Source organism: Pseudopodoces humilis, chromosome 11, assembly GCF_049639895.1.
Source record: "Pseudopodoces humilis isolate 2021_Gansu_Grassland_sample_001 chromosome 11, ASM4963989v1, whole genome shotgun sequence".
Taxonomy (NCBI): Eukaryota; Metazoa; Chordata; class Aves; order Passeriformes; family Paridae; genus Pseudopodoces; species Pseudopodoces humilis.
The window spans coordinates 23,848,655-23,875,437 of NC_142210.1; the positions used below are offsets into that span (position 1 = coordinate 23,848,655).

Sequence of the window (26,783 nt, forward strand, 5' to 3'; positions counted from 1 at the left end):
CTTCTTTGGGGCACTGGATGAATGGTTTTCATTTCGAACTCACACAAAAAGTTGCAGAAAAAAAAAATCCATGGGGCTTAAGAAAGAAATCCCTTTATGGGCATTTATCTGCCGGCACTTGCTCTTAGGCAAAATGAGATATTTGGATACATTGGTGTCCATTGACTTCCTCTATTCCTTCAGGCCCTCAGTCTGGTGATAAAAAAAAAGAAAAATCCCACAAGGAAACCTCAAGCCTGTTTAGTTTGGGGTTGGTTTTTTAAACTATCTGTGCACATTAAACAAGTTCTGCAATAATCTTCGGTAAATACTTCACACCACACTGAAACAACATCGTGTTTGAACGGCTCCATCTTTGTCTAAATTCATTATAAACTGCTCAAAAAGTAGTAAATGCTCATGAAAATTGTGCTTAGGGAAACATTTGCCAGTTGCTCATTAAATATTCAATGAAAATAAAGTTACTGATTAAAGGCTCTCTGCCTAGGAAACAAGGCAACCTCCAATTTATCCGAATTCATTATTTGGAATTCTTTTCTAAGACTCTGTGCCATGAATTCTTCCCAAGAGGAGAAAATCTTGTAGAAGTTTATGAAGCATTTTAAACTTATTTGCTGGCACCCAACTTTCCACTAAGACCTGTGAATAAAACTCTTCATACTTTTGCTCAGTGATCAAAATTCACATTACAAGACACAGCCTTGGTTCCACTACAGAGATCTCAGTCTATTACTGCACATTCATATTTAAAGGTTGGGAATGATTATCTTGGAGATCTTTTCCAACTTCAAGGATTCTACAGTGACAATTTAAAGCTTCTATGCTGACTTTAGAAACAAATTGCTCTTTTCTTTTTTTTTCAATTTTTTTCCTTCTTTCTTCAATCCCCACAGATCTCAGTCCAGAGAACGAAGCTAAATTTATATTTAATATCTGAACTGAGCTCAGTTTATCCCACCTATAACCAATGCAGAGCTGTACATACTTATTATTTATTTTATTAATCAGCAAAAATCCCTTTCCTCAAACCCAGGGACCCACCTCACCCATCACCTCTCATTCTACTTGCAGAACTCAGATTTTTGATTGTTTTTCTAACCCATCACTAGAAGTCAGACAATTTTTTCCCCACACTTCTCATGCAAATGCTCCTTTCTATTCAGGCTTTCTTTTATGGGAAATCTAACCACCACGAGTTACAGCTTTATTTTTGTTCTTTGCACTTCACAAGTTCTTCAAAGCTTCTAAACACAGAGATTAGAATTCTTGTAATTAAAAAAATACTTTAACAAACCCAAACCCTAAATGCCTCTGTCTATAAAGTACTAGGATACAGCTGGTTTTGTTTCCTAATGCGCCTCCTCCCCGAAAAGAAAAAAATCTAAAATAAAAATGAATTAAAAATTCACACAATTTTGAAGGACCTTGAAAGATGTTGCACTTAGAATAGAAATTAAGAGGAAGTGGCAGATTTCAAACATCAGGTCAGGACTTTAAGGGAGATTAATGAAGTCCAAAAAAAAAACCCAGGAGAAATCTGGGATGTGCTCCCTTCCTCTCCAGGCAGCAGCAGGATGACACCAACACTGCTGAAAAATAAACAACTGATTAAAAAATAACAATGAACCAACAACCAACCCATTTCCAGAGCTCAGGAGAAGGACCAGGACCACCCAGCAATCCTCAGATGCACAGTTGAAGACTGAAAAAAAGGTTTCCAATATCCCTGAAGAGGAGAGCAGCCCTTTGGGAATCATGCCCAAGTTCAGCTGAGCCCAAATTTGCTGAAATTCCAGTGCCTGGGATTGTGTTTGATCCAATTTCAGCACCCTGGAACCCTGTGCTTTTTTAGGCATCCCTGGGAGGGACAAAAATGAGGTTTGGAAATGCTGCTGCACTGCTGCCGAGTTGGTGACTTTGGTTTAATTCCTCTCCCTTCTTCCACCCAGCCTGGGCTGATCTCCCTGAGGGAGCCAGGGGAACGCTCAGAACATTCTCAGGATGGCTCAGACACATCAGACAGGCCCAGGTTTTCATTCCTACACAAGATAAACATTTCCCTATTTACCAACAGAGCAAATCTACTCCATCTGAGAATATTTCACCTCCTCAACCACCTCAGCTTTGAGTTGCAGGCTTTCCTTCACAATGAAACTTGTTTTTTTTGCATCCCAACTTGATGCAGACCTAAGGAAGTCTCTTGGTTTCTCCAAGATGGTCATTCCAAGCAGCCCAGTCCAGCTTCCAGTAAGGAAGGAAGCTGCATCTCCTGACAACTTCCACGCTGGGCTGTGCTGCAAGACAAATTTGTAAAATTTTAAAAGGGGAAGTTAAAGTTGTTCAAGCCTGAGGGGGAATTCCTCGAGTGCCTTTGGCCACAAATGAAGAGGAAGAAATAATATTTCATCAAAATTAAATAAAACCAGAAACTGATTGCAAGTCTCAAACACATCTGACCAAACCCAAGCCTGACAGAAAGTGACAAAAATAACCTGGAAGTGCTTTGAAATTAATAAAAACATGAGAGGAAAAAAAAAATCAAATCCAAAGCAGCTAATTGGGGCTCATGAAGGAGAGGAAATGGACTGGGATCACTAAAGGGATCCCATGTAGTTCCCAGCTTGGATTTCACAGGATTCAGCCCAAAACAAGGCTGGGCACCTTTGGCACGTGGCTCTGCCAGGGCTGAAAACACAGATCCAGGCTGGAGTTTGATGTCCAACACAGCCTGGTGAGAGCAAGGAAAGATCTGCAAGTTCCCCTAAATCACAATTTGTGTTTTTGGTAAGAAATTAGACAGCCTAAAAAAAACCCCAAAACCACCAAGTGAAGCTGTCTGAGCTCTTCATGCTGCTCGAGTTGCACCAGAACCTCCTTCAGGCTTCACATTTCACTAATTATTACATCTAAACTTCTTACCACACCACACTGGCCTTGCTCACTTCACTCTCTTGCTTCAATAATCTGCTTTTAACCTTTTCCTGCCGTGAAAAATGAACACCATCTGTTTTCTTTGGCGTTTCTCACTCCCAGCACTTCCCAGAGAAGGTGTCCAGTGGAAACAGAGAGCAGGAATGGCTTTACAGGATGGAATAAACCCCCAACAAACTTCCAGCCAACGTCTAGACCAGGAATCCCAGAATGGTTTGGGTTGGAGGGGACATTAAAACCATCTCATTCCAGCTCCCCCACCACAGGCAGGGACACCTTCCCCGAGAATCTCCCAAAAGCATTTTGTGTTTTGGAGTTTCTTCAATAAAATCAAAATAATTAGTGCTGCATGTTATTGATTTACCACCAAAATGAGACTGAGAAAAGACAAAAATATAAGATGTGTCTCGTTCCACAGCCAAGATTTCCTTCAAAGGTTGTTTTTTTAGTATAGAGCGAAGAGATTCCTGAAGGAATTGAGCACCATAAACATGGCAGGTTCCAAGGAAACTTGGATCTAAGAGAATTTGGAGGTTGATGGTAAAAACCAGCACTTCCTGTTGTACCTGTAAATCTTGGAGGTGAAGTGAAATATTCTATTTAAAAAAAAAAAAAAGACCAAATAAGTGGCCAGATCCTTCCAGGGCAGCAATTCCCACAGGATTCCCAGCCCACATGAAAGACCTGGGAATGTGGATGGCCCAGCTGGCACTGAGCAAGCACTTCTGGGGAGAATAATTCCAAATGTGCAAAGAACCAGGGGAATATCCCACAAACACCTCGAGCTACAAACCCAACCAGGAAATTGTAACCAAACTGATGTGTCTGCTCCAGCACTGCCCCACCTGCTGCTCACCAGGGAATTCCTGGAACCACTGAGGCTGGAAAAGACCTCCAAGACCATCAAGCCCAGCCTCTGACCGAATCCCACAATTAAATTAGATTATGGAATGTAAGATCCAATTTTTTGGCCACTCCAGGGCTGGTGACTCCACCCTGGGCAGCTCCTGCTTACCCAAACCTGCAGGGAAGGAATTTTCCCCCATGGCCAACCTGAGCCTCCCCCAGCTCTCACAGACCCACTGAGGCTGGAAAAGATCTCCAAAAATCACACAAAATCTCACAGAAGTCAACCATTCCTGAACCACTGCAGACTGATGCTCTAAGACAAGCCCAAAGTGCTTCTAGTTTACATTAAAATGCTTATTTTTACCTCAGATTTCAAGGTGGTGACCTCAGCCAGCCCAGAGCCAGCTGAGCTTGTGTGTGAATTGAGATTTTAGAACTTCTGAAAGGAGGAGCAGCTAAAAACCCCTTTTTCAACCAAAAATTCTGCCTCTCTGTGATGCTCCCAGGATTAAGGATTTTGCCCTATTACAACACTTCATATTTGTCTTATTTCCCTCTCTTTAAGAAACTTATCCAGGCAGTCTCAGTGATGTCCACCAGAACAACCTGAATTTTTTGCTAACTGCTGGTGGAAGAATGCAGCAGGGAACATTGGAATAATTGTGGCTGAAAAGGATTATAAGAAAATTGTAAAAAATCATAAATAAATTCAATAAATAAATTCATAATTTAGAATGAATGTGCAAAACGAGGGATTGATCTCTGCAAGCAGCACCTTGATATTGCTGAAAAAAAAAAAAGCCTCATATATTGGCTTTTCCCTTCATTTTGGGCTGAAAGTTGCAATTTCAAGATACAAAATTATTATTATTTATTACAATTATTTTAATACTATAATAATTAATTATTATAGTATTATATTTTAATTAGTTTTACTTTTAATAATAATTATTATTTATTATTATTATTTATTAAATTTATTATTAAAATTATTACTGTGTCTTGCAAAGGGGAGAACCCAGAAGTGGAACTGGAACCATTCCAAGCAATCAAACACATCCATGGGCTCAGCACAGAGCTCAGGGCTGAGGGGCCTTTCACACAAAGGCAGGACAGGATAAGCCACAGCTTAACCTGCTGTCCAAACAAGATACTGCAAAGTTCCATCAACATCTTTTGGGAACTTTCAGGCCCTTCAAACAGATCAGCATGTTCTAGCAACATAAATAATATATTAAATATATAAGTATTTTAAAAAAATTCCCCTTCCTCTGGTCATCGTGGATTCAGGTCAGCATTTGGATGAGTAACTTTTACACCAAAAGCAGAGAACTGGAAGAATCAACTGAAGAACTGAAAAATAAAGTTGAAAACTTTCTATTTATGTACAAGAAGATAAAACACTTTAGTTGTCTCTGTATTTTTTTGGGCCCAGCAGCAGAAATCCAGCAGAGCCAACAGCTGGAGTGAACAGTGTTCAAACTGCAGGTAAAATGGGGGAAATAATTTCAGCTATGAGGTAAAATTTGCAAACTCTGCTTCATATCTGGGATTCAAGGTGGGATTTTCCTTGTAAATCTGTAATGACAGAAGCTGCACAGACCAATGGTCAAAACAGCAGGACAATGTCCAGTCTCTGTACATACAACACAGCCCAGCATGTGTATTTGCTGTACTACAAAAGGGGCAAAAATAGGTCTAAAAAATTAATTAATTGCTCTTTTTAAAACGCTTTTTCCCGTTCTATGTCTGGCACTTACGTCACGAGTTAGGCTGAAATCAGCATGCTCAGAAGCATCTCCTGCACTTGCAGGATGTCACAGACCTGTCTGGGGAATGACAAAAATCCAAGTGCTGAGAAATATTTGAGAAGCTGTAATAGCCCAGCACCAGATAAATATTTTTTTAAAAAATTAAAAGGCAGCCCCCAAAGTGAGGGCCGGGGGAATTCGCTATCTCTCAGATGTGGAATTGATCTGAACGCAATTACTTTATTCTTTTCAGCTCTCTTTGACTTTGAACTAAACGTCAATTAATGCACAAACAAGATCTGTTAACTCCAATACTGATTTCTCCATGAAAGACGTGAAGCAAATTCATTGGCCTCCACTGAATGGCTTTGAGCAATCGCAGCCATCACCCAGGCAAGCTCAACTTCATTTTCCAGTGGTCACTTAAACCCTTAATTCTCACGATAAAACTCCCTCAGCCTCAGTTTTTAAAGCCCTTAAATTAGCAAACAAGACATCACATAATGTATGCTCCAAAGCTGGGACCTTCCAGTGCTTCAGCTGCGACGCAGCCATTGAGCCATGGCCAATAGAAGCTCATTTGAATAATCAATATGACAACCTTATTTTTCTAATGCAAACAGGATTGCTACAGTAAGGTGTCTCACTGCCACATCACAGTCATGGCCTCTTTTAACCCCTAATTAGATTTAGGCGATTATCCCTGCTCTTCCTTACAAGTGTACAGCCCGGATAAGGGATGACAAAAGCTATCTGCCACTTCCTCAGCCTTTGCAGGCTGCAGGTTATGCAGGGAGATACAGGGGAAGATCAGCAAACAATTGTTATTCATATCATCTCCAGTTTGGAGATAGTCACAGTTTGCCATCCGTGCTGAGGGAAAATAGCCCAGAGCATTAGGTAAATGCAAAACGCTTAAGAACATGGGGGTTACACAGATGGAAATTCAAGGTGATGTTGGGGAATTATGTTTAATTCAAATTGGTTATCACAAAGAAAACTATGGAGGGATGGTTTTGTGCCTCACACGGGAAACCCTGCGTTTTCAAAAGATTTCTGTGCATTGTGTAACGTTTTACATGGCTATTTCCACCAAAATTCAAAAAAAAAGGAAAAAAAAAAAGAAATCAAACTTGGAAACAGCAATCCCAAAAGAATTACATTGCTCAACAAAGTCCGAGCAGACGGAGAAGATCTATTACAGAAATGTAATCACATTTCATTTACAAGAACTCTTATCTCAAGCACTTAAACATAACATTTAAACAGTTTTCCATTTTATTGTGCTTAGTATTGGAGCTAATAAGATAGAAAAGTATAATCACGTTAGCAACATTTCTATTGCATTACATAAACACAGCACGAGATGAAAGGCAGAGCAGGGGGAAGGCTGCAAAACGGAGCCCTGGCTTTCTGCTGGCACACAGGAACATCCCTGGGATGGTGTGTGACAACTGCCACGCTGAAACTGGATCCCAAAAATGGCCATTCCCAGCCTGACTGAAGAAGGGATTTCACCACATGTTCTCTCCATGGGAAGGTTTGGAGCAGAAGTACTGGCTCTTACTGGAAGGATCCTTTATCCAAGACAAGTAAAATTTCCAGAATTGCTAACAGACAGAGCTGTGAAAAGCACTGAAGGGGAATACACTGTAAAAATATTGCTGAAGTTGTGATTAACCCCCTTCCCAGCCATGCCCAATGCAATCCCTGTTTCCCATGGAGGAATCGCTGCAGCTCTTCCCAGATTTCTGCTCCATCCAGGGTAGGTCAGGCTGGGAGGGCTCACCTGGTGCCACCTCCTGCTCCAGCAGGGCCACCCCAGGCACGGGGCTGGAATTTGTCCTGGGAGACTCCATAACCTCTCTGGTCCAGGGGGAATTTCCTGGGATCAGTCCCTGCTCGGTCCTCTGGTGCCACCACTGGGTCCCCAGGGCAGAGCCTGGGCCCTGCTCCAAAATCTGCTCCAAAACTTGCCATACAGAGAAGGAAGAGAACCAAGAAACCATGGAGAGGAGAAGCTCCAGGGAGAGCTCAGAGCCCCTTGCAGGGCCTGAAGGGGCTCCAGGAGAGCTGGAGAGGGACTGGGGACAAGGGATGGAGGGACAGGACACAGGGAATGGCTCCCAGTGCCAGAGGGCAGGGATGGATGGGATCTTGGGCAGGAATTGTTCCCTGGGAGGGTAAAGAAAGGCTGGGATGGAATTCCCAGAGAAGCTGTGGCTGCCCTGGATCCTTGGCAGTGCCCAAGGCCAGGTTGGACATTGGAGCTTGAAGCAAATAAATTTTTCAAAACCTAGGAGACTTTGTCAGAAGAAAATTCCTCTCCTATAACAATGTGAGAAGCACAACCTAAAAATAAGGCACTTCCATGAGTCAGAATATATTCCAGTGCAGAGTAAAATTTTCAAAAATTATATCTAAAGCCTACAGCATATAAAATTTTGAGCCCCATAACATCAAGGCCTAATTATCTACTATCAATTTACTGAGTTATCGAAGCCTGAATATTTTAGAAAGGAAAAAAAGCAGCAGAATTATTAAAATGACCTTTAAAGCGCATGGAAAGAGTTTCCTATAAGCTCCAGAGCATAAAGCTTCTTTTAGTTTTTTCAATAAATTAATTCGTGTACTTTATTTTTTTGTCCTCCTCAATAAAAAAAACCATTGTGACCCTTTAAATCAGATTTAGTGGCTCCCACTCCATATAGACACCTTCCTTCTCTTCTATCTTCATGCTCCTGACTCACAGGGGACCGGCAAATTAACTCCCAGCAGAAATTCCCACTGCAACATTATCCAAAACTCCATCCAGGCTTTTTTAAACACTGTTTTATGTGGTCAGGAAGTAAAGGCAGAGCCAAAGAGGAAATAAAAAGGAAAAAGTGAGATGGCAGAGGCAGGCACACGAAGCCTTCTCACTCCTGCCCCTGCATTCCCCATTCCTGTGCTGAACACTCTCCCAGAAATCCATTGTCTGTATTTCCCTAATATTTTTCAAAGCACAAGCAATGCCCACCTGACAATAATCAATGGAAAACCCTCTTTTCCCTCTTGGACACAGCATGATCCCATTAAGCAGCCTCAAAAGATTCTGATCTGAGCAGCCAAGGCAGACCTTCCTGATCAATTCCTTAATCCATTTGGAGAGAATGGACTGATCCTGCTGCTTCCATCTCAATCCAGGAAAAATCATTCCCAACATAATTCACCATTAAATGGGCCTTGTATTACAAGAACTTCAGCTGCTGGGAGCAGCTGAGGAGCGAGGCAGGATCCAGGAGAATCCAAGATGTTCCTACCCTGGAAGTCACCCAAAGCATTTCCCAGCCTTGTCTTCCATGGATATTTAAAGATGGTTTTTACACTGCAAATGATGTAAAAATCGATGGCTGGAGAGGGAGCCATTCCCAGACTTTTCCCCCAGAAAAGGTGCAATGCACTGGATTGCCATAATCTATGGGCAAAAGGGAATGAACCCAACAGGATGCTGAATTCTTGTCACAAGGACCACTCTGCTCTGTGGGCTGATGGAACTGAAGGTGTCTCATTGCAAGAAGGGATCAGGGAATTCTCAATGAACAGGTCAAGAGCACCCTCTGCATCTGAAATCTCTCATGGGAACCAGGCTCAGAAGTTCTCAGAGTGGAAAATTTGGGTTGCACAGTCTCTTCTCCATGGGAAGATCCAAGAACCTTCCCTCTTCAATGGAAAATTACTCCAATGAGAGGGTGTGGAAGCAGAACAACATAAACACAGATTATCTGTAGGGTTTTACTCCTGCTGAGTAGGAACATCCTGCCCTACACAGAACCAGGAGGTGCCAAGGATGAAACCAGAGCCTGGAAGTAAATCATGGAATCACAGATTTGGGCTGGAAGGGACCTCAAAGCCCACCCAGTGCCACCCCTGCCATGGCAGGGACACCTCCCACTGTCCCAGGCTGCTCCCAGCCCCAGTGTCCAGCCTGGCCTTGGGCACTGCAGGGATCCAGGGGCAGCCCCAGCTGCTCTGGGCACCCTGTGCCAGGCACTGCCCACCCTGCCAGCCAGGAATCCCTTCCCAATATCCAATTTACATCCCTCTTCTCTTGATTTAAAACTATTCCCTTGTGTCCTATCACTGACCAACAATTTAGATTATTTCATTTAAGTCTATCACATTATTTTATAATTCCAAACAACAGAAAGGTTCAAAATTAGACCAGGATTAGAAATGCTTCCTCCAAACAGAGCTACTCCTTCCCCTCCTAATCAAAACCATGGATGGTTTATAATCTCCATAGCAGGTAAACTCATTCCAGAAAAAACATTCCCAATCCAAAATACGAGATGCAACAGCAAGTTTAACATTTTAATGTGAATTTCAATTCCACTTTACCACAGCATTATCTTTTTGATGGGCTGTTTGTGGCCTGCCCCTCCTTGGCCTGCTCTGAGGAGCAGTTTGCTGGTTTGGGGCTGGCTTTTCCCTAAATCCTTGCTGGGGACTGGTGGTTTTAGTTGCAGGATGCAGGAGCAGGGTGAGGTGATTACTGTATCTCTGCTGTTCAGTATCTGCAGGGTGTCTCAGTGCCACTCCAACTCCTTAAACCCAGTAAAGAGATTACAGCTCACACTAACTGGATTTGCACAGCTCCGGATCATTCAGTTTGGATTCCTCCTGCCCAGATTAAGGGAGGCCATTAAAACAATAGTCAGCTGCTCTCCCAGCACAAGGTGTCCCAGGGAAAAAAAACCAAAAAAACAACCCAAAACTCCATGTTTACATTCAGAGCGTGTGTGTGTTTGGACATGTGGGCAAACAAAACCCTCTTTCAGCAGGAATGCTCCGTGTTCAAGCAATGATTCCACTAAAAACCCAGGATAATGCAAATTATATAGTTATAAAAGGACAATCATGGTGGCTGGCAGTTTTAAGGAGCGGAGAGTTTGGAAAATTTTAAACAGCTTAAAAGAATGTGTGTCTTTGAAGATACTGCCTTCAAATGCATTCCAAAACCTATTTCTGGAAATAGGGAGAAATATAATTCCCTCAACATAGCCCATGAATTTAGCAGGGAAGCTCATTTGACAGCCATCACTAACTGACAGTCTGAACTACAGACTGTTAACACCAAACTTAAGATTTTTATACTTAGCACGAAAAGTACCTAATGAACGAAAATGAAATGGTTTCTCTGAACTAAAATCTGTTTCTTTTCCAGAGCCAGTGGTTCCCCAGCACCTCCTGCACAGTTTTGCTCCACAGCTTACACACGTGTCCCATCCACGCTGGCTTTTCCAGCTGTCTGGGAGTGAAAGGAAAAGAAATCATCCCATATGCTGCTGCCTATTAAATAAATGGCCAGTCTTTTGAGTCCTAAAAGGGGATTTTTAGCAAACAAAAAGAAAAACAAGGCAAACACAGCTTAGACAACAATAGCAACAAATCTCGGTCAAAGGCAAGTGACCCTCGAGCTGCTCTGGGCATATGGAGGTCTCAGACCTTTTCAGGGAAAACCCTTCCTCTGCTTCCCATTAGCCTTTGGCTGACTTACTGGGAGGAAACTGTCCTCATTTGGCCTCTCAGCTACTTCCTTCTGCCTCCCAGCACCACCAGCAGAGCTCTGAGACCCCCTCATGCATCACCCCAAGTGTGCCCAGGTGTCCCCTGGATGCTCTCAGGCTCCTTCCCCTGAGCACTGCATGGGAACCCATCCAATCTGCTCAGCTCCTTTCCCACCAGGAAACACGGATCCTGACAGGCCAAGGGATCAAATCTCCCTGCACTGAGGTCACCCAGACTTCTTCATCACCTGCTTCAGTCACCTCACGTTTGGATGCTGCCTGCAGGCTGGAGGTAGAAAGGAAGGCAAAAGGAGTGAGAATAAATAAATTTCTTAATCGATAGAAGAGGCATTTTGGTTTTGTTGTGGATAAGTGAGTCCCTTGCCATGGCAATACATCCTAAAGGTCCTGGAAAACCCACCTGGAGTCCAAGCAAGTGCCTGGCTGCCATTGGAGTAGCCCAGGTTGGATAAAGGGCTCAACCTGTCATCGAATTTTAGAAGCTGTTCTTCAAGAAGCTGCCAAAAGAAATCACTGGAACCAAGAAGTCCTAGCAAGCATCTTAAAACTTTACTACAAAATAAACTTCTCAACAGCTTGACTGCAGCGCTTATAAAGTCCTTGTAATTTAGTCCAGACACTGAAAATAAACCTGCTTGGATTAAGGAGAGGGTTTTCCCCTCTGACACAAGAGCAAATATATTTCTCCTATAAGCATTCAAACTCCTTTCCACCACAGGATGGAATAAGTTTGGTTTCAGCGTTCAAAATGCAGTTGCTAAGTTTAAACAGATTTTAAAGTTCTCCAGTTTTTCCAGGAATGTCCATGTTTAAAAGGGATTTCTGGCCACAGACTCTACAATTCCCAGCAGCTCATTTCAGGAAAGGCTCTGCCATAATTTTCCTGGAAGCACCTCCTCTAGGATTCTTGTAACTCAACAACAAGAATATGATCAAGGCTGAACCATGGTATGCGAGTTCCAGCCCCGCAGCAATCCTTATTTATTATATTTGGGATCAAAACTTTCAAAATTAATATCTTTTCCTTTTGGACTCCTGAGCTACAAACCTAACACAAAGTACTTTCTATTTTCCTCATAAGCCTCTTTGAAATAAACTCCAAAGAGAATTCAAGCAACCTAAAAGAACTCCTGATTGTGAGACCTGAGCAGTGCAAATTAAACAAGTGTAGTAGCACCCTGAGCATCAATTTGTATTTGCACATTTCTGCTCCTTGAGAAATGGATTTGGTCAAGGAAGATTTTGAGGAAAAGGTCTCAGACAAAATCAGCCTTCCCAACCCTTCAGCTCCTGGTGTAACACGGGAGTGCCAGAGGAATCTTCCCTCCCAGTCAAACATTCCCCCTCCACCACTGGTGAGAGGCAAGGAGATCTCTCTTTACAATCCTCATCTTCCCCAATAAATTTTGCATGAAAACATGTCAGCCCAGCCCAGAGTTTCCTGCTAGCAGGGTGATAAATGTTTAATGCAAACAACACCCTGAGCTCGGTGTCAGACAACAGCTCCCACACGGCCCCCTTTGATCCCAACACAGCTTCCCAGGAGTTCTGGGGGTGCTCTGCACAACACAACTCCATCACCTATATGCAAATCAGGGCCAATTACCATAAATGACTTCCTACTGCACAGGCTGGGAAGAAGGAAAGGGAAAAGAATCGTGTGCCAAGCTCCAGGAGAGTCTGATTGGGAAAGTCCAATATTCCCACTTTACTACTCGTGTTTTCTGCCAATAGCAAAAATCTCATCGACAGCCATCAATCATCCCATCCATGGGGCACTGAGCATGGATCCAGCTCCAAGGGATTTGGGGAAATGCCACTGGAAAAAGGCCCCCTAGACAGGGGGACCTCAGTGAAACTTTGGTGCAGAATTGAAAGGAAAAATGGAGATTGTGTTTGAACAACAAACTGCTCAGCTCTGTGACACTGACAGCACACAGGGAACGGCTCCCCACTGCCAGAGGGCAGGGATGGATGGGATTTTGGGCAGGAATTGTTCCCTGGGAGGGTGGGGAGGGCTGGCACAGGGTGCCCAGAGCAGCTGTGGATCCCTGGATGTGCCCAAGGCCTCCTAGAGCACTTTGGTCTATGGAAGATGCCCATGGCAGGAGCTGGAATTTCAGAGATTGGAGATGGGATTTAAGAGACTGGAGATGGGATTTAAGATCTTTCCAACCCAAACCATTCTGGGATTCTGGGATCTGTCAAAGTATTTAAGGATCTGTGAAACCATTAATGCCCAAATATATCAACAACCTTATTAAGGATCAGCAATTAAACCAGTGGTCAGGTTTGATTCATGGTTCACCACTTCTCTCAACAACTGAGGAGCTGCTCTTCATTTATTCCATTAAAAATTGTCAAAATCACTTGGAGAAGTAATCCAACATTCCACTAATACACAACCAACAATGAGGCCCATAAATCTAGGAAAAGTTATTTAAAACTAACAAGCTTTTAGTAGCTTTCCCCCCCCAGTTTAACAATGAACAAGGAGCCTTACAAAAAACACATCTCAGAACAACAGAATTTGCATGTTCTGAAGCTGATCAAGACTTGAACCATCAAAATTCAGCAGCACACCCAATCAGGTCAATGAAGACATGCATGCAGGCTGTTTTAAAACAAGAGAATTTCAAAAAGCATAAATAAAAGATGAATGTAGTGCTTTGATTAGTAAAAAAAAATAATAAATAGTGGAAAAACATTGTGGTACTGTAAAACCCCTCATGTTTTAGACAGCTGAGAGCTTCCTGCATGTAGATATTGCTGGTGCAAATGTGGGATTTGGGAGTGGAAGGAACTCCCTGAAGCTCCCAGCCCACACTCCAAGCAGCTGCTGCCACAATTTCCCTCCATAATACCTGGACAAGTGGAACGTCCCTTAAAACATTTCAGGATGTGAGAGAAGAGTTGAGCTGTTTCATAGCCCATCTCATGAACAGCTGGTTCTTCTCCAACAGTCCAGAAATTCAGTGCTCAATGTTAGAGAATCATCACTGAAATGGGGAATGCCAGAGGACAATGCCCAGAATACTATTTTTTAAATATTTTTTATTTTTTACTTTTGAAATTTCTCTTGAGATATTTACCATGAAAAGATCTCCCTTGAAAGAATCTAAAGCTGCCCCCCAAAAAAAACCCCAAGCACAGACCTTTTCTCCTCACATCTACAAACACACCCAAGCCAAGGACAGAAAAATCATCATCAGGACATCAGGAGCCACAAACAAATTTGCTGCTTAATTAGTGAAAAAAAAGGCATTTTGATTCTGTGCTTTAGAGGAGCAGTAAAGCCCCAAATATACAACATCTCTCAGACAAGCTGCAGTGCTGCCAAGCTGAAATACCTCCTTTTATGCAAAGTTAAACTATAAAGTCAAGCAGCACCTGAGAATTTATGTTCCATCTTCCCACAATCTGGCTTCAGGCTGATCTTCATTACAGCTCCAAAGCAGCTATTTTGAATAAATACATTCCAAACAGCCATGAATTTCAACTGGGAATCAGACCTGGTCCTTGAGGTGCCTTTGAGGAAGGATCTGCTCCAAATACTGAGGTCACAGCATTGCTTGCACTAAGGATTCCCTGATGCTGGAGGTTCTGGAAGGGCTCTGTAGAATAATGAGACTTTCAGTGCTGATCTAGACTCTGGATCTAGAAATTAAACTGCTTGGAGAGTCCAAACTGGATCCAACTTAACCAGGAATTTTCCTGCTGCTGCAGGGAACAAAGGGAAAATTCCAGAAGCCAACAGAAACCCACATTTGGGTGGAAGATGCTGCTCTAGAAATTTCCCAGGAGTGTTTTTGAGTGGGAATCCACGCAAGGGAAGGTCACGAAGTGACACCTCAATGTTTTCTTGTTTGGAAGGGATCAGAGCAACAGGGAAAAGACAAACAGCCCAGGAAAGGCTGCACAGGAGCCTGAGGTATAAACCAGAGGGAATTACATAAATCACATAAAATATAAAAAAATTACATTGTCTTTCCTGAAATCTGTAATCAACAATCCAAGTTATTCCAAGCAGAAACTGGACTGACAGCAGCTTCTCAAAGGTTTCCATCCTTCACCCAGAGCAAAGCTTGTGCTGAAAATGCATTTTTGAGCCTCAACCAAAGCCCAGGAGGAACTTCTGCCTCTGGGAGCAGGTGTAGGTGTGTGTGAACAGTGAAATCCATCTTCTCCTAGGAAGAAGCCCTCATGCTTCCCAATATGCCTCATTTTCCCCCTAAATTATGGCTACTACATATGGGAAGAATGTTTATATTAACAAATGTTTATATTAACAAATCTTTAACCCACCTCAAACCAAGCTGGGGGAAAGGGTGGAAAATGAAACCATCACTTAGTGCAAAACGTTGCCACACTGCAGAACTGCAAAACCCTAAAAATCCTCAAATATTCCAAACAATTCCCTCTTAGTTTACATAAAACACAATTTAAAAAGGAAATTATTACATTTAATTATTACAATTTAAAGGAAAATTATTACAAGAGTACAAAGGCACTGAGTTGCTGCCCAGTTTTGTTCCAGCTCCATCATTTGCTGTTTCACTTACCCAGCCTTGGTGCCATAAATCTCCTTCTCCTTCCCTTTGCCCTTGGCTTTGTCCTTGTCCCTGTCCTTGCCCTTGCGGTGCTCCCGGGACCCGCTGGGGGTTCTCCTGTGGCCGGACCTCTCGCTGCTGCGGCTGTAGGAACGCTGCCGGGCCCGGGACCGGGACCTGCACAAACACCACAATCCCACAACCATCAGCTTGGAAGAGACCTTGGAGGTCTTCAAGTCCTACCTGTGCCCAAACACCTCAACTGAACCACGGCACCAAGTGCCACATCCAATCTGTGTTTAAACACAGCCAGGGATGGTGACTCTGAGGCCTACAGAGGCTGCCTGGAGCAGAGGCCAGACAGTGTTAAAGGAATAAAGTAGGGAATTATTAAAGAGGCCTTCAAAGGATACACCTTGGGCATGGATGGAGGCCACCCAAGATGATGGAGGCCCCCCCAAGACGATGGAGGCCCCCCCAAGACGATGGAGGCCCCAGGCACCACCGCTCATGAGTTTTCCCAGTTTTCTAAGTTTTGCTCCATTTACATATTGGGGTTAATCATCCAATTTCAGGTTATACAGTCCTATCCTCCCAGATTGCTCTCCTCAATTTGCTGTTTATACTTTTTGGGGCTGAAGCTGCAACGGTGCCCTTGGTTCTCAGGCTGGAAAAGGGTTGTTGTGTCTGACTGAGCTGTGAGGAGAACTTGCTGACACTTTATGTGGAGTTCAGAGTCACACACATCAAGGCAGTGCAGAATCTGGGAAATATAAAAGCTAAAACTTAAGGCATCAACTCCACCACCTCCCAGGGCAGGCCATTCCCATACTTTATCACCCCTTCCATAAAAAACTTTTTTTATTTACCAACGAAACACTCGATCCCTCAGATCAATAAAAATATTGATCAGGTATGATGCCTTGGAGTGGCTCCCTAGAGCAGAGGTTGGGCAAGATTCAGAGAATAAAAGTGGGGATTTGTTAAAGGCCTTCAGCAGGGACACCTTGGGCAGTCAAAGCCTGCCAGAGGCTGCACCCAGGATGGACAATGGTCATGAGTTCTTCACACAATTATAAGTTAGGTCTATTTACATATCAGGGGTGAATTCCCCAGTTACAGCTTCAGGTAATGAAGTCATTTACCCCCAGTTTGCTCCCCCCAACTCACTTTTGTTTATACCTTTTGGAGACAGTGAGGTGACCTTGATTCCCAGGCCTAGAGAGGAATTTTGTCTGAATAAAATGTGAGAACAGCAGCTGCCAGGCTATGGAGTTTTAGGGTTGCACACTAAAGCACTACAAGATCTGGAAAATATAAAACCTAAATCCTAAGGCATCAGGTAGACTGACAGGAAAAAATGACCCCAAAGCAGCTGAGGAAGAGATTCTGATTAAAACAGGTTCAATCTTTGACAGGATCTATTGGATTATCTAAACAAGAAGAACAAGAGTCACCAGAACTCCTGCAGAAGCACCCAGATAGTGAAAGAAGGCAACTCATACACTAGAGAAAGTACCAAGCAGACAGAAAGGATCCCCCAAATGTAAAATACCGAATTAGTCTAACAAAAGACCATCAATTCCTCTGCCTTCCTCTACAGAGACACCTAGGTAACTTTTTTCTCCAAAAATCACAGTGGGTGAAGTCAGCACTCAGATATCAGCAGGCCTAGGTTGCTACCAAGGGTTTCACCTCCAGGATTTAGAAGCTTTTGGCTACTCAGTCCTGAATGTAAACTCTTTTTTAAATGTTGTAAAGGTCTAGAGTGACAATCTCAGCTCTTACTGCCCCTACTTTCAGAGTTACAAAATCCCATCATCAGAACAACCCAGGGGACGTTTCTCACCAGCACTGCACCTCTGCCTTGTTACCGTTTTATTTTATTATTTAATAATGTAACACACTTCACAATTTAATATCCTTAAACTGGTGATTTAGCAAAAGTGAAAAAGAAAACATTGCCCCTGCTCTGAAAAGAGATGCAAAATAACTTCAAACACACAACGTAGGATTCAGCCATTAACAAAACGGGAAAAAAAGATCAAGAAGTATTAGGACTGGTTCTTTGTGTGTCCAAAATGCTTTCATTATTCCTGAATTTCTTGTAGAAGATTTTCTAAATATTATTTAATAGCTACCTGAGTAGACAAGGGATATTTAGGAGAAATCAGGTCAAGTTTTCCTTGGTTTCTCTTACCTGAGCACCCTGGCCTTTGGAATGGGTCCCTTCCCAGGGCAGAGGATGGATGAGATGGGCTTTAAGGTCCCTCCCAACCCAAACCAACCCAGGACTCTACAGTCCCATCATTCCCACAGAAGTTCTGATGGCACCTCATGGAAAAGGTTCACTGAGGGAAATGGGGACATTTTTCAAACAGTATAAAAAGTTTCTTTAGCACCTCTTGGAGTGTGAAACTCCCAAGGCCTTTAAAAAGCCAAATCACACAGGAAAAAAAATCCCTTATGAAAAAATCTTATTAAACAACAACTGCTTAATAAAACTCAACAATAGGCTAGGCAGAAGAAAATCCCCCATCCAGATGAGGCTATAAATTACATTTCTGGAATTTATCCAGCACATGGGAGTTCAGGTTCCTATTCCTGGCAGGAGCAGCTCCAGAGGTCAGGGCTGGGTTCCTGTTTCAGCAGCTGGTACCTTCCAACAGCAGCTCTCCCATCCTGGTCACTCTATTAACACTAATAAATAGATCAAATTACCACTGCACTGCTGTATTATTAACTGGAGAACATCTGCTGGCTCAAAATGGATTTTTAGTGTCATCACAAATGTAAAAGTGTCCACCCATCCATCCTTACCCCTCAGGTAGAGGAAGTTCTGACTTGAAAGAGCATTCTGGATATGGAATCTAATTTTTGGTTGGTACAGAGACACAGAGGCAGCACAGATTTACAGAGCACTGCCCTAAATGCACCATTCCCAGGTAACCCTGATTTCTCAGAACTCTGCAGGTAAGACCAAAACAGGAAAAAAGCCAAAAACCCCAAACAACAAAACAAACAAAAAAAGCTCTGTAGCACCACAAATCACCTTTAATTGATGCAGGGCCTCTCCTCACTTCAGGGCACAGTCATCCCACCAGGAATAACTGAGGAATCTAAAACATTTATTGCTGGAGAACTTCAGTTTCTCAGCTCAAGTCTGGAGTTCACTTCTACCTTTTGCAGGTGCAAATAAATTCAGCTCAGGTGGGCTGGATACTCAGTTCCTGGATTTCTGCTCATGCCCATGTCTGTGCAGAACTGGTGGCAGATGACATTTATATATAGGAAACAGATTTTAAAAGTTTAAAGAGTTATGGCACCAACTTTCCCCATCCCTGGCAGTGTCCAAGGCCAGGCTGGACAGGGATTGGAGCTCCCTGGGATAGTGGAAGGTGTCCCTGCCTGGCACAGCTTCCCTGGGCACCCTATGCCAGTGTCCCACCACCCTCACATGGATGAATTTCTTCCCAATATCCCACCTAAACCTCCCCCCCATCAGCTTTAGGCCATTCCCACTTGTCCCATTGCTCCATGGCCTTGGGAAGAGCCTCTCTCTACTGTTCCTTAATTCCTATTAAAGGATCTTGCAAGATCTACAGGACAGGAAATCAAGATAAAACTTCTTAAAATGGAACTTCTAAAAGTCATCTGTGTCCCCAACTCATCACCAAACCACAACAAAAGTCCACAGATGTGGCAGAGAAGACAAATTTTCTATTTCATCTGCTGTTGAAAAATAACAGGAATCACAATTAGTCCTATTAAAGCAAGACCCCAAATGTTCAAATTATGGAACTACCGGGGTGGGGGGGGGGGGAAAACAAATCAAAAAATGAAGCTGGAGAGGAGATTTCCAGCACTGATCCCCTTCCCCCCCAAACAACACCCAAAACACCCACCCACCATGCCAAAGGTTAAGTCATTTAGTCAAGTTCAAAGATCTTCAAAGAGTTCTTAGATCCAGATAAGCCCATATGTTCCCAAAATTCTGTGAAAAGCCATTACCTTCCAATCTGCTTTTCATGTCCTAAGTTGCAGAACACACAGATGCTTGGCATCACTCAGGATCCCTAAATTCTCACACCAGATAATCAAGGCTCACCAATAACTTTCCTATCTCAAACCCTAAGAAATGGCTTTATTCCATCAACACTCGGGCCGCTTGTAAAAATTGAAAGTCTCCATAAAAGCCCATTCAGTTACTGCACAATAAGTGTTAATTTGCTAATTTCTTCACAGGTAATCAATTAAAATGTAAAATATTGGATAAAATTAGTTGCACTAAATTTAACAGCTGCTCCATAAGCATAATTAGTTTCACAAGGGCCATATGTATTCTGAGCAGAGACAGAGTTGAAACAAATAAGCGGATTTTAAAACAAGTTTGAGGAAATCTGCATTTAATTAGCAGGTGGGCACTACAACTGCATAATGTTTTTATACATTTATATTTATGAAGTGACAGAAGATCTAAAGGCTTTTTAAAACGGCGTTTATTGTTTGAATGGGAACTGTTTTGCTGCATGCTAAAGTGATTTAAATCCTTATAGCCCCGCTTTGAAAAAATCATAAATGGTGAAAGAAAACATGTGGAAAACTGTAAAACTAGAAAGAATTTGCGACAAAAAGCAGAGCCACATACCATAACCAAAAGGAAACTACACTTAATTAAATGTACACTACATCTGGAATATCAGCCTAATAAAACGTGCAACTATTAATTCTCATTGTTCTAGAGGAAATGAGGTCAGTGGCGTTTAGTATTTCCCCAATTATATTGCACTAAAGCACTGAACTCTATCTTAGAGGTCCAATCTAATCTCTTCAAAAGGTTACAACTGCAAAAGAGAGACTTTCTTAAATGCAAAGAGGAATTAAGAGCCCAAAACCAAGACAGGGTTTGTTTTCTTCCCTTTGAGCCCTTCCAGGGAAGCTCAGTTTTCGCAAAAATAATCTGTTTTCTTGGCAAACAGCAACCCAGTGCTGAGATGTCAACTTCTCCCCTGGAATTCTTCTAAACATCTCTCACCTGACACAAGCCTTTTTAGATTATTTTTAGCTCAATGGCCACAAACAAAAGCCAACAAATGCAGGGCTCTTTAATAGTTCAGCCATAAATCCAAGGGCTGGGCCAGAACAATGGAACAACTGCCCTGCATCAAGCCTGGATGCTCAGATTGGTAATAAAGCCAGAGTGCAAACACACAAGTAATTGCAGCAAAATGCCATGTTCTCTTTCAAAGCATATTAAGAGAAAGTTCCTTGTTTAACTCAACTTCACCACCAGGAAAAAAAAAATAAATAAAAAAATCATGGTACGAGTTATTGGAAAGGTAAAATAATTTCAGGTATCAATTGCAGTCATTCAGGCTGCAGAAATTATTAAATATGTATATATATATGTATATATAATGGAAATTTAGCTGACTCTATAAAACATTTCAGGTCATTATTAGTTTGCAATTTTAAAATGCATGTCTTTCAGTAAGTTAAATAGAGATAATATGTACAATAATACTACTTTTTTTAATTTACTGCCCAATATAAGGTGAGTGATAACAAAACTAGGCAGCAGCAGGAGTCAGAGTTTAAACCTGAAATGAGATTGATGCTAAGAGGAAAAAGTTGTTTCGAAGCAGCAGTTTGGGCAGTGGCTAAGTGACAAAACATATTTCAGAATGAGGGAATGTTTGAGACTTAAAAAATTATCATCCACAGAGCCAGAGCAAAGCAGGATGAAATTAAAACAAGAACTGGGACAACCATGAACTTTTTTGGAGATGATGAAAAATGTCTTTCCTCCAGGAATGAACCATTTAAACTCCCATTCTGCCCATTTTGTCCTGCTTGCAGTGCCAGTTCTGGGATTTGGTTGGGAGAGGAAGGAATTCCCTCTGTGTGGCCAATGATGACAAATGCAGAGCCGAGGAAATGGCTCCAACCCAGCCCAGCAATTCTCCACTTTTCAACAATGGTAATTCCATAATCAAACGTTCGAGGAGGCAAAATTCCCATAACTGCAATTTTTCAAAGCTGTAGTTCCTGGCAAGGCAGCATGGAGAGCACGGGAACACAGCTGGAGAGAAGAACCCACGGATGAGACACCCTGGAGTTCTAAAGCAGTTGGTTTGACACAACTCGAGTTCTCCAGACTCCTGGAGAACCTCCTGCTCTGGATTCTGAAGGGGATGGAGGTGCCTCCTGTGCCCCAATGCAGGTTGATAGGATTGTAGGATAATCAAGGATTATCAAGAAGATAATCAAGGATAACCAAGAAGACTCCACACACATCATGGCTCAGCTCAGTCTGCCGCGGTCACCACCGAGGCGCTGGAAAACCCAGGGGAGATCGACAGCTGGGAGGAGAAATGACCCCAAACCCCTCAGACTCCGCCCCAAGCCCCTCAGACTCCGCCCCAAACCCCTCAGACTCCGCCCCAAACCCCTCAGACTCCGCCCCAAACCCCTCAGACTCCGCCCCAAACCCCTCAGACTCCGCCCCAAACCCCTCAAACTCCGCCCCAAGCCCCTCAAACTCCGCCCCAAGCCCCTCAAACTCCGCCCCAAGCCCCTCAAACTCCGCCCCAAGCCCCTCAAACTCCGCCCCAAGCCCCTCAAACTCCGCCCCAAGCCCCTCAAACTCCGCCCCAAGCCCCTCCAACTCCGCCCCCAGCCCCTCAAACTCCCCCCCCAGCCCCTCCAACTCCCCCCCCAGCCCCCCCAACTCCGCCCCAAACCCCTCAACCTCCGCCCCAAGCCCCTCAAACTCCGCCCCAAGCCCCTCAAACTCCGCCCCAAGCCCCTCAAACTCCGCCCCAAGCCCCTCAAACTCCGCCCCAAGCCCCTCAAACTCCGCCCCAAGCCCCTCAAACTCCGCCCCAAGCCCCTCAAACTCCGCCCCAAGCCCCTCAAACTCCGCCCCAAGCCCCTCAAACTCCGCCCCAAGCCCCTCAAACTCCGCCCCAAGCCCCTCAAACTCCGCCCCAAGCCCCTCAAACTCCGCCCCAAGCCCCTCAAACTCCGCCCCAAGCCCCTCAAACTCCGCCCCAAGCCCCTCAAACTCCGCCCCAAGCCCCTCAAACTCCGCCCCAAACCCCTCAAACTCCGCCCCGGAGCCAGCAGTGCTGGGATCAGAACGTGCTTCCCATGGAATTCAGGCACAATTCCTTGCCTGGGGAATGGGCGATGGGGAGAAGCCAACCAAGCCCTGCCAGCTGCAACCTCAACCAACACCTCATGCCAAATTAAAACCAAAGTTAGACTTTACTGAGTGTAACCTGAGAGATAAATCGTGGGTTCAACTGCTGCCATCCAAGCAGGGAGATAAACTATTTATTTCCATGTCAATCTGCATAAAAACTCCTTCCTAAAATTTAATCTCAGATTAAGATCATCAGATAAGAACCCATCTGGTTTTACCTGACATGAATTTCCCTCCCATCTTTTCAGGGTGTATCCCAAAGCAGGGCTTTTTTCTAACCCTACATTCCTGTAGCCATGTCATGACTGAGCAGAAAAATCTGGATTTTAATTCTGATATACTTTAGGGAATAAAATAATAAAGACACAGAAGTAAATACAGATATTGGGACAATGTCCTGTTAAATAAAAACACCCAAAGTCCCTCCCATTCCTTGTCCTCATTCAAAGCAGTCTTGGAGTTCAAGGGCAAAAACCCCACATGCACCTAAAAAAATGTGTGCAGTACCCAGCTACAGGGACGTTAGGTAGAAACTTCCATATAAAACCAAAGTTAAGGTTGATAAGGGAAATAAATATTCCAATAATCTGAAAACAAAACAAAAAAAGGCTCAATTGAGTTGAGAATCCCCAACTTGTCTTCTGGTCACACAAAAAGTTTAAAGCATGAGGTGAGGCAAAAGCAAAACAGTTGTTGATCTGGCACACAAAGATTCCAGCAAGGGAATTCCTTCTTCTCCCAAGCAAATCCCAGAACTGCTCAGGCTGAGGAAAAAGCAACCAGGAAAAAATGGATTGAATGAAAGTTCAAATGCTGCAATCCTGGAGGAAAGATATTTTATGTTTTCTCCAAAAAAAAAAAAAAAAACAGGAAAACTTGAATTCTATGGGAACAAACGAGTAACACATTCTATTAGCAGGCAGATCCATCAGACCTGGTAATTAATTCCTACAAACACGTGTAGTTATTCCATTCTCCATACAGCTGGAATCTATTTGGAAAAAACAAAGGTGTAGCTTTCTTCCAGGACTCTGGATAAACACCCCAGATTATTCCTTTCTGCCTCGTGCAGGCTTTAGTCACTCTGCATCTGCCCTGGCAGTGAGGCCTGGATGGATCCCAGAGCCATGGAAAAGGCTCCAATCCATTTTCCAGATGGAATCACGACCCAGGTAATTATTTGTTGTAAATTTGACAACACCTCTGATATTATGGTAAAATGTTAAGGGACAGACAGGAGAGATTTTCAGGTTGAGATTTTCCACTTCCCCCGTGCCTTCAGCTCAGATTAATTACAATTAATTAATTACAGGTAAACACTGCTCCTCTGGCTGGCTGGGACAAAGCAAATATTTCAGGTTTTGGGGTCATAAAACCTCCGGGATTGAGGCCCCAGTGATGATCTGTGCTTAAAGACTCTGTAATATGTGTGTGTCCTTACATCCCCAAATTGATATTAGACAGCTGAAGGGAATTACCTAAACAGATATTTGAAATCAGCTTACACACCAGGACACCACCTGCTCCCAGAAACTGCAAAAAAACCCCAAAAAATCCCAATTTAGGTCATGCAGCACCAGCACTGGCAAGTGAGATCTCAAAGTGGCACCAGCACAGAGCCAAAACTGAAACAGCTGGGGGAAAAAAATCTGAATATTCCTCATTCTTCAACACTGCAACATCATTTAAAAGCAAAAAAAAAAAAGAAAAAATCTTTTTAAAGACAGGATGAAGGCATTTCCTAGAAATAAACACCTAATTTGGAAGAGTGGGAATATTGAGAGTGACTGGATTCATAATGACCATGAACAATATGCTGCAAATAACACCTGGATGAAAAGCTGTGTCTCTACTTTTTCCTGAGTAAAACAAATGAACCCATGCCCTGTGCTCACAATTTTTTAAAAAGGCAATTTTTTTTTCTTTAATTCAGTGACAACCAGACAGGTTGAGGTTTAAACTTTATGAGATGTAAAAAAATTAAAGTATTCCACCTGTACTTTTTACCACCATATGTTTATTAAGCGTATAGAAAAAATTTTTAGAATATCTCATTTTCCCAAAATAAAAACAAAATCATTTTTTTAATGAAAACTGCTCCAAAAATTAACCCATGAAAAGGCTTCAGAAATACACAAGAAAAGCAAAAATATTTCACACCATCCACTCAAAATCTTGTGGAGGAACAACAAAACAAAGAGTTTGGATACTTTGTGTCCATTTTTCCAGGGCACACTCCATAAACACAGGGATAACTTTCTCATTTCCGTGCACATTGGATGCATCTCCCTTTAAATATTTTGAATGTAACAAACACAGAGTAGGGAGAGGAAAGCAGGGGCTGTTTTTAATATTCTGGATGCAAAGTGAACAGTTCCATTCCTGCTGAGGACCATGGAGCTGCCACCCCAAAATCTCCTTTACTGGAGACCTTTATCAGCCCCAAAAATCTCCTTTATTGGGAGTTACCACCTCTAACCCTGTCCTGTCCCTCCCAAAGCCCAATTCTTACGGCTAATTAAAAACTCCAGGGAAGAAATTCTGAATATTTCATTTACTACTCTAAAAATTAATGTTTTCCTCATGGAATATGAAATCGTTACATAAAATATTGTCAAATAAATCAGACCAGAAAGAGAGAAACAACAAAATCTGGATTGTTTAAAAAAAAAAAATGCATAAAGCAACAGAAATACTTAATTATTGCATTTCAATATGTGTTCTGACTGATCAGCTGATGATGTTGAGCACAAACTGCTTGGTGTCAGTGCTAATTTAAATGGGGAATAAAGGTGAATTATGAAGTGAGTTCTACAGACCTAGGCTTTGTTTAAAAAAAAGGGTCTCATGGAACTTTCTTCTAAGCTCTGCTTTTTGTTTAAAACACAAAAGAACCTCCCAAAGGCACAGCTAACCCAGGGAACAGTGACAGGTTCCTGATTCTACAGCAGCTGCTCTCATGGACCTCACTCACCTCCATTTCCAGACCTGAAGGCAAGAATCAAAATGAAAACAAAATTATTTCCATCACTGAGGTGGAAATCACCATTATCTAAACCAGGCAGTTGAAGAATTCCAAAAATAAACCGGTACCTGTTGTGTCACTCAAAACCTTCCACAAATTCCGTCCCCACAACTCTGGGAAGACTCACAGCACACCAAGGTGTTAATTAACACCATCAGCACCGTCCTGGGGATGTTGGAGGGGAGGGAATAGGAATATGAAGGGATTTTAGAACTGAAATGTGAAATTTATATTGAGTTAATAATGTACTAACCAAGGGATTTTTGTCTGACACCCCTCCAGGAGTTACTGATGTCCCCAGGTGTTACAGCTGTGATCTAAAAATCACCTTTAGAGAAGTCTCACAATTAAATCAGTTTTTAAAACATTGAGACTACTCTGGATTTTCCTTAAGGACTTGTTTTTATTTTAGTTTACACTGCCACAATTCATTTTCTTTAATCCCATTTTCTGCTATCTAAACCAATATCTGCTATCTGAACCAATATCTCACGACTAAATGACATTTTGCTTGGTTTTTGTTAATGACTAACTCTTTTAAACACCAAGTCCAATAATTGTTTGGGTTCTGCATTGATATGAAATTCCTCAAGCCCTGTCTGAAATTGTTTGAAATGCTGACCTTTCTTTTCTGGGCTGGGATTTGCTGCCCTGAGCTGCACGAGCGGCTCCTGTAGCTCACAGCACCCTGCAGATGGTTGTGATTACCCCCAGAGAACCTTCCCAGCCTCAGGAAAGCTCCTGATGGGATGTCACCTTCAACCTGAAGGAGATGGGCAGATAAAACCCCTCCATCCTGGTTCCACCATCTCCCAACAGGGCACCTGGGGAGCCACAACATTTCCCGTGCAATTCCCGGCGGCTGCGCTGACCCAACGCGGAGGTTCGGGATTATTCCTG

General features: G+C 42.9%; 1 protein-coding gene across 1 annotated transcript in view; it reads right to left on the reverse strand.

The window, feature by feature from the left end:
- The window catches only part of RSRC1 (arginine and serine rich coiled-coil 1), a 97,343-nt gene that overhangs the window by 57,374 nt on the left and 13,186 nt on the right, over positions 1–26,783 (reverse strand). The window contains exon 5 of the mRNA XM_088061318.1: positions 15,664–15,828. Coding sequence (XP_087917444.1) covers positions 15,664–15,828 — 165 coding nt within the window. The remainder of the gene's footprint in view (positions 1–15,663; positions 15,829–26,783) is intronic.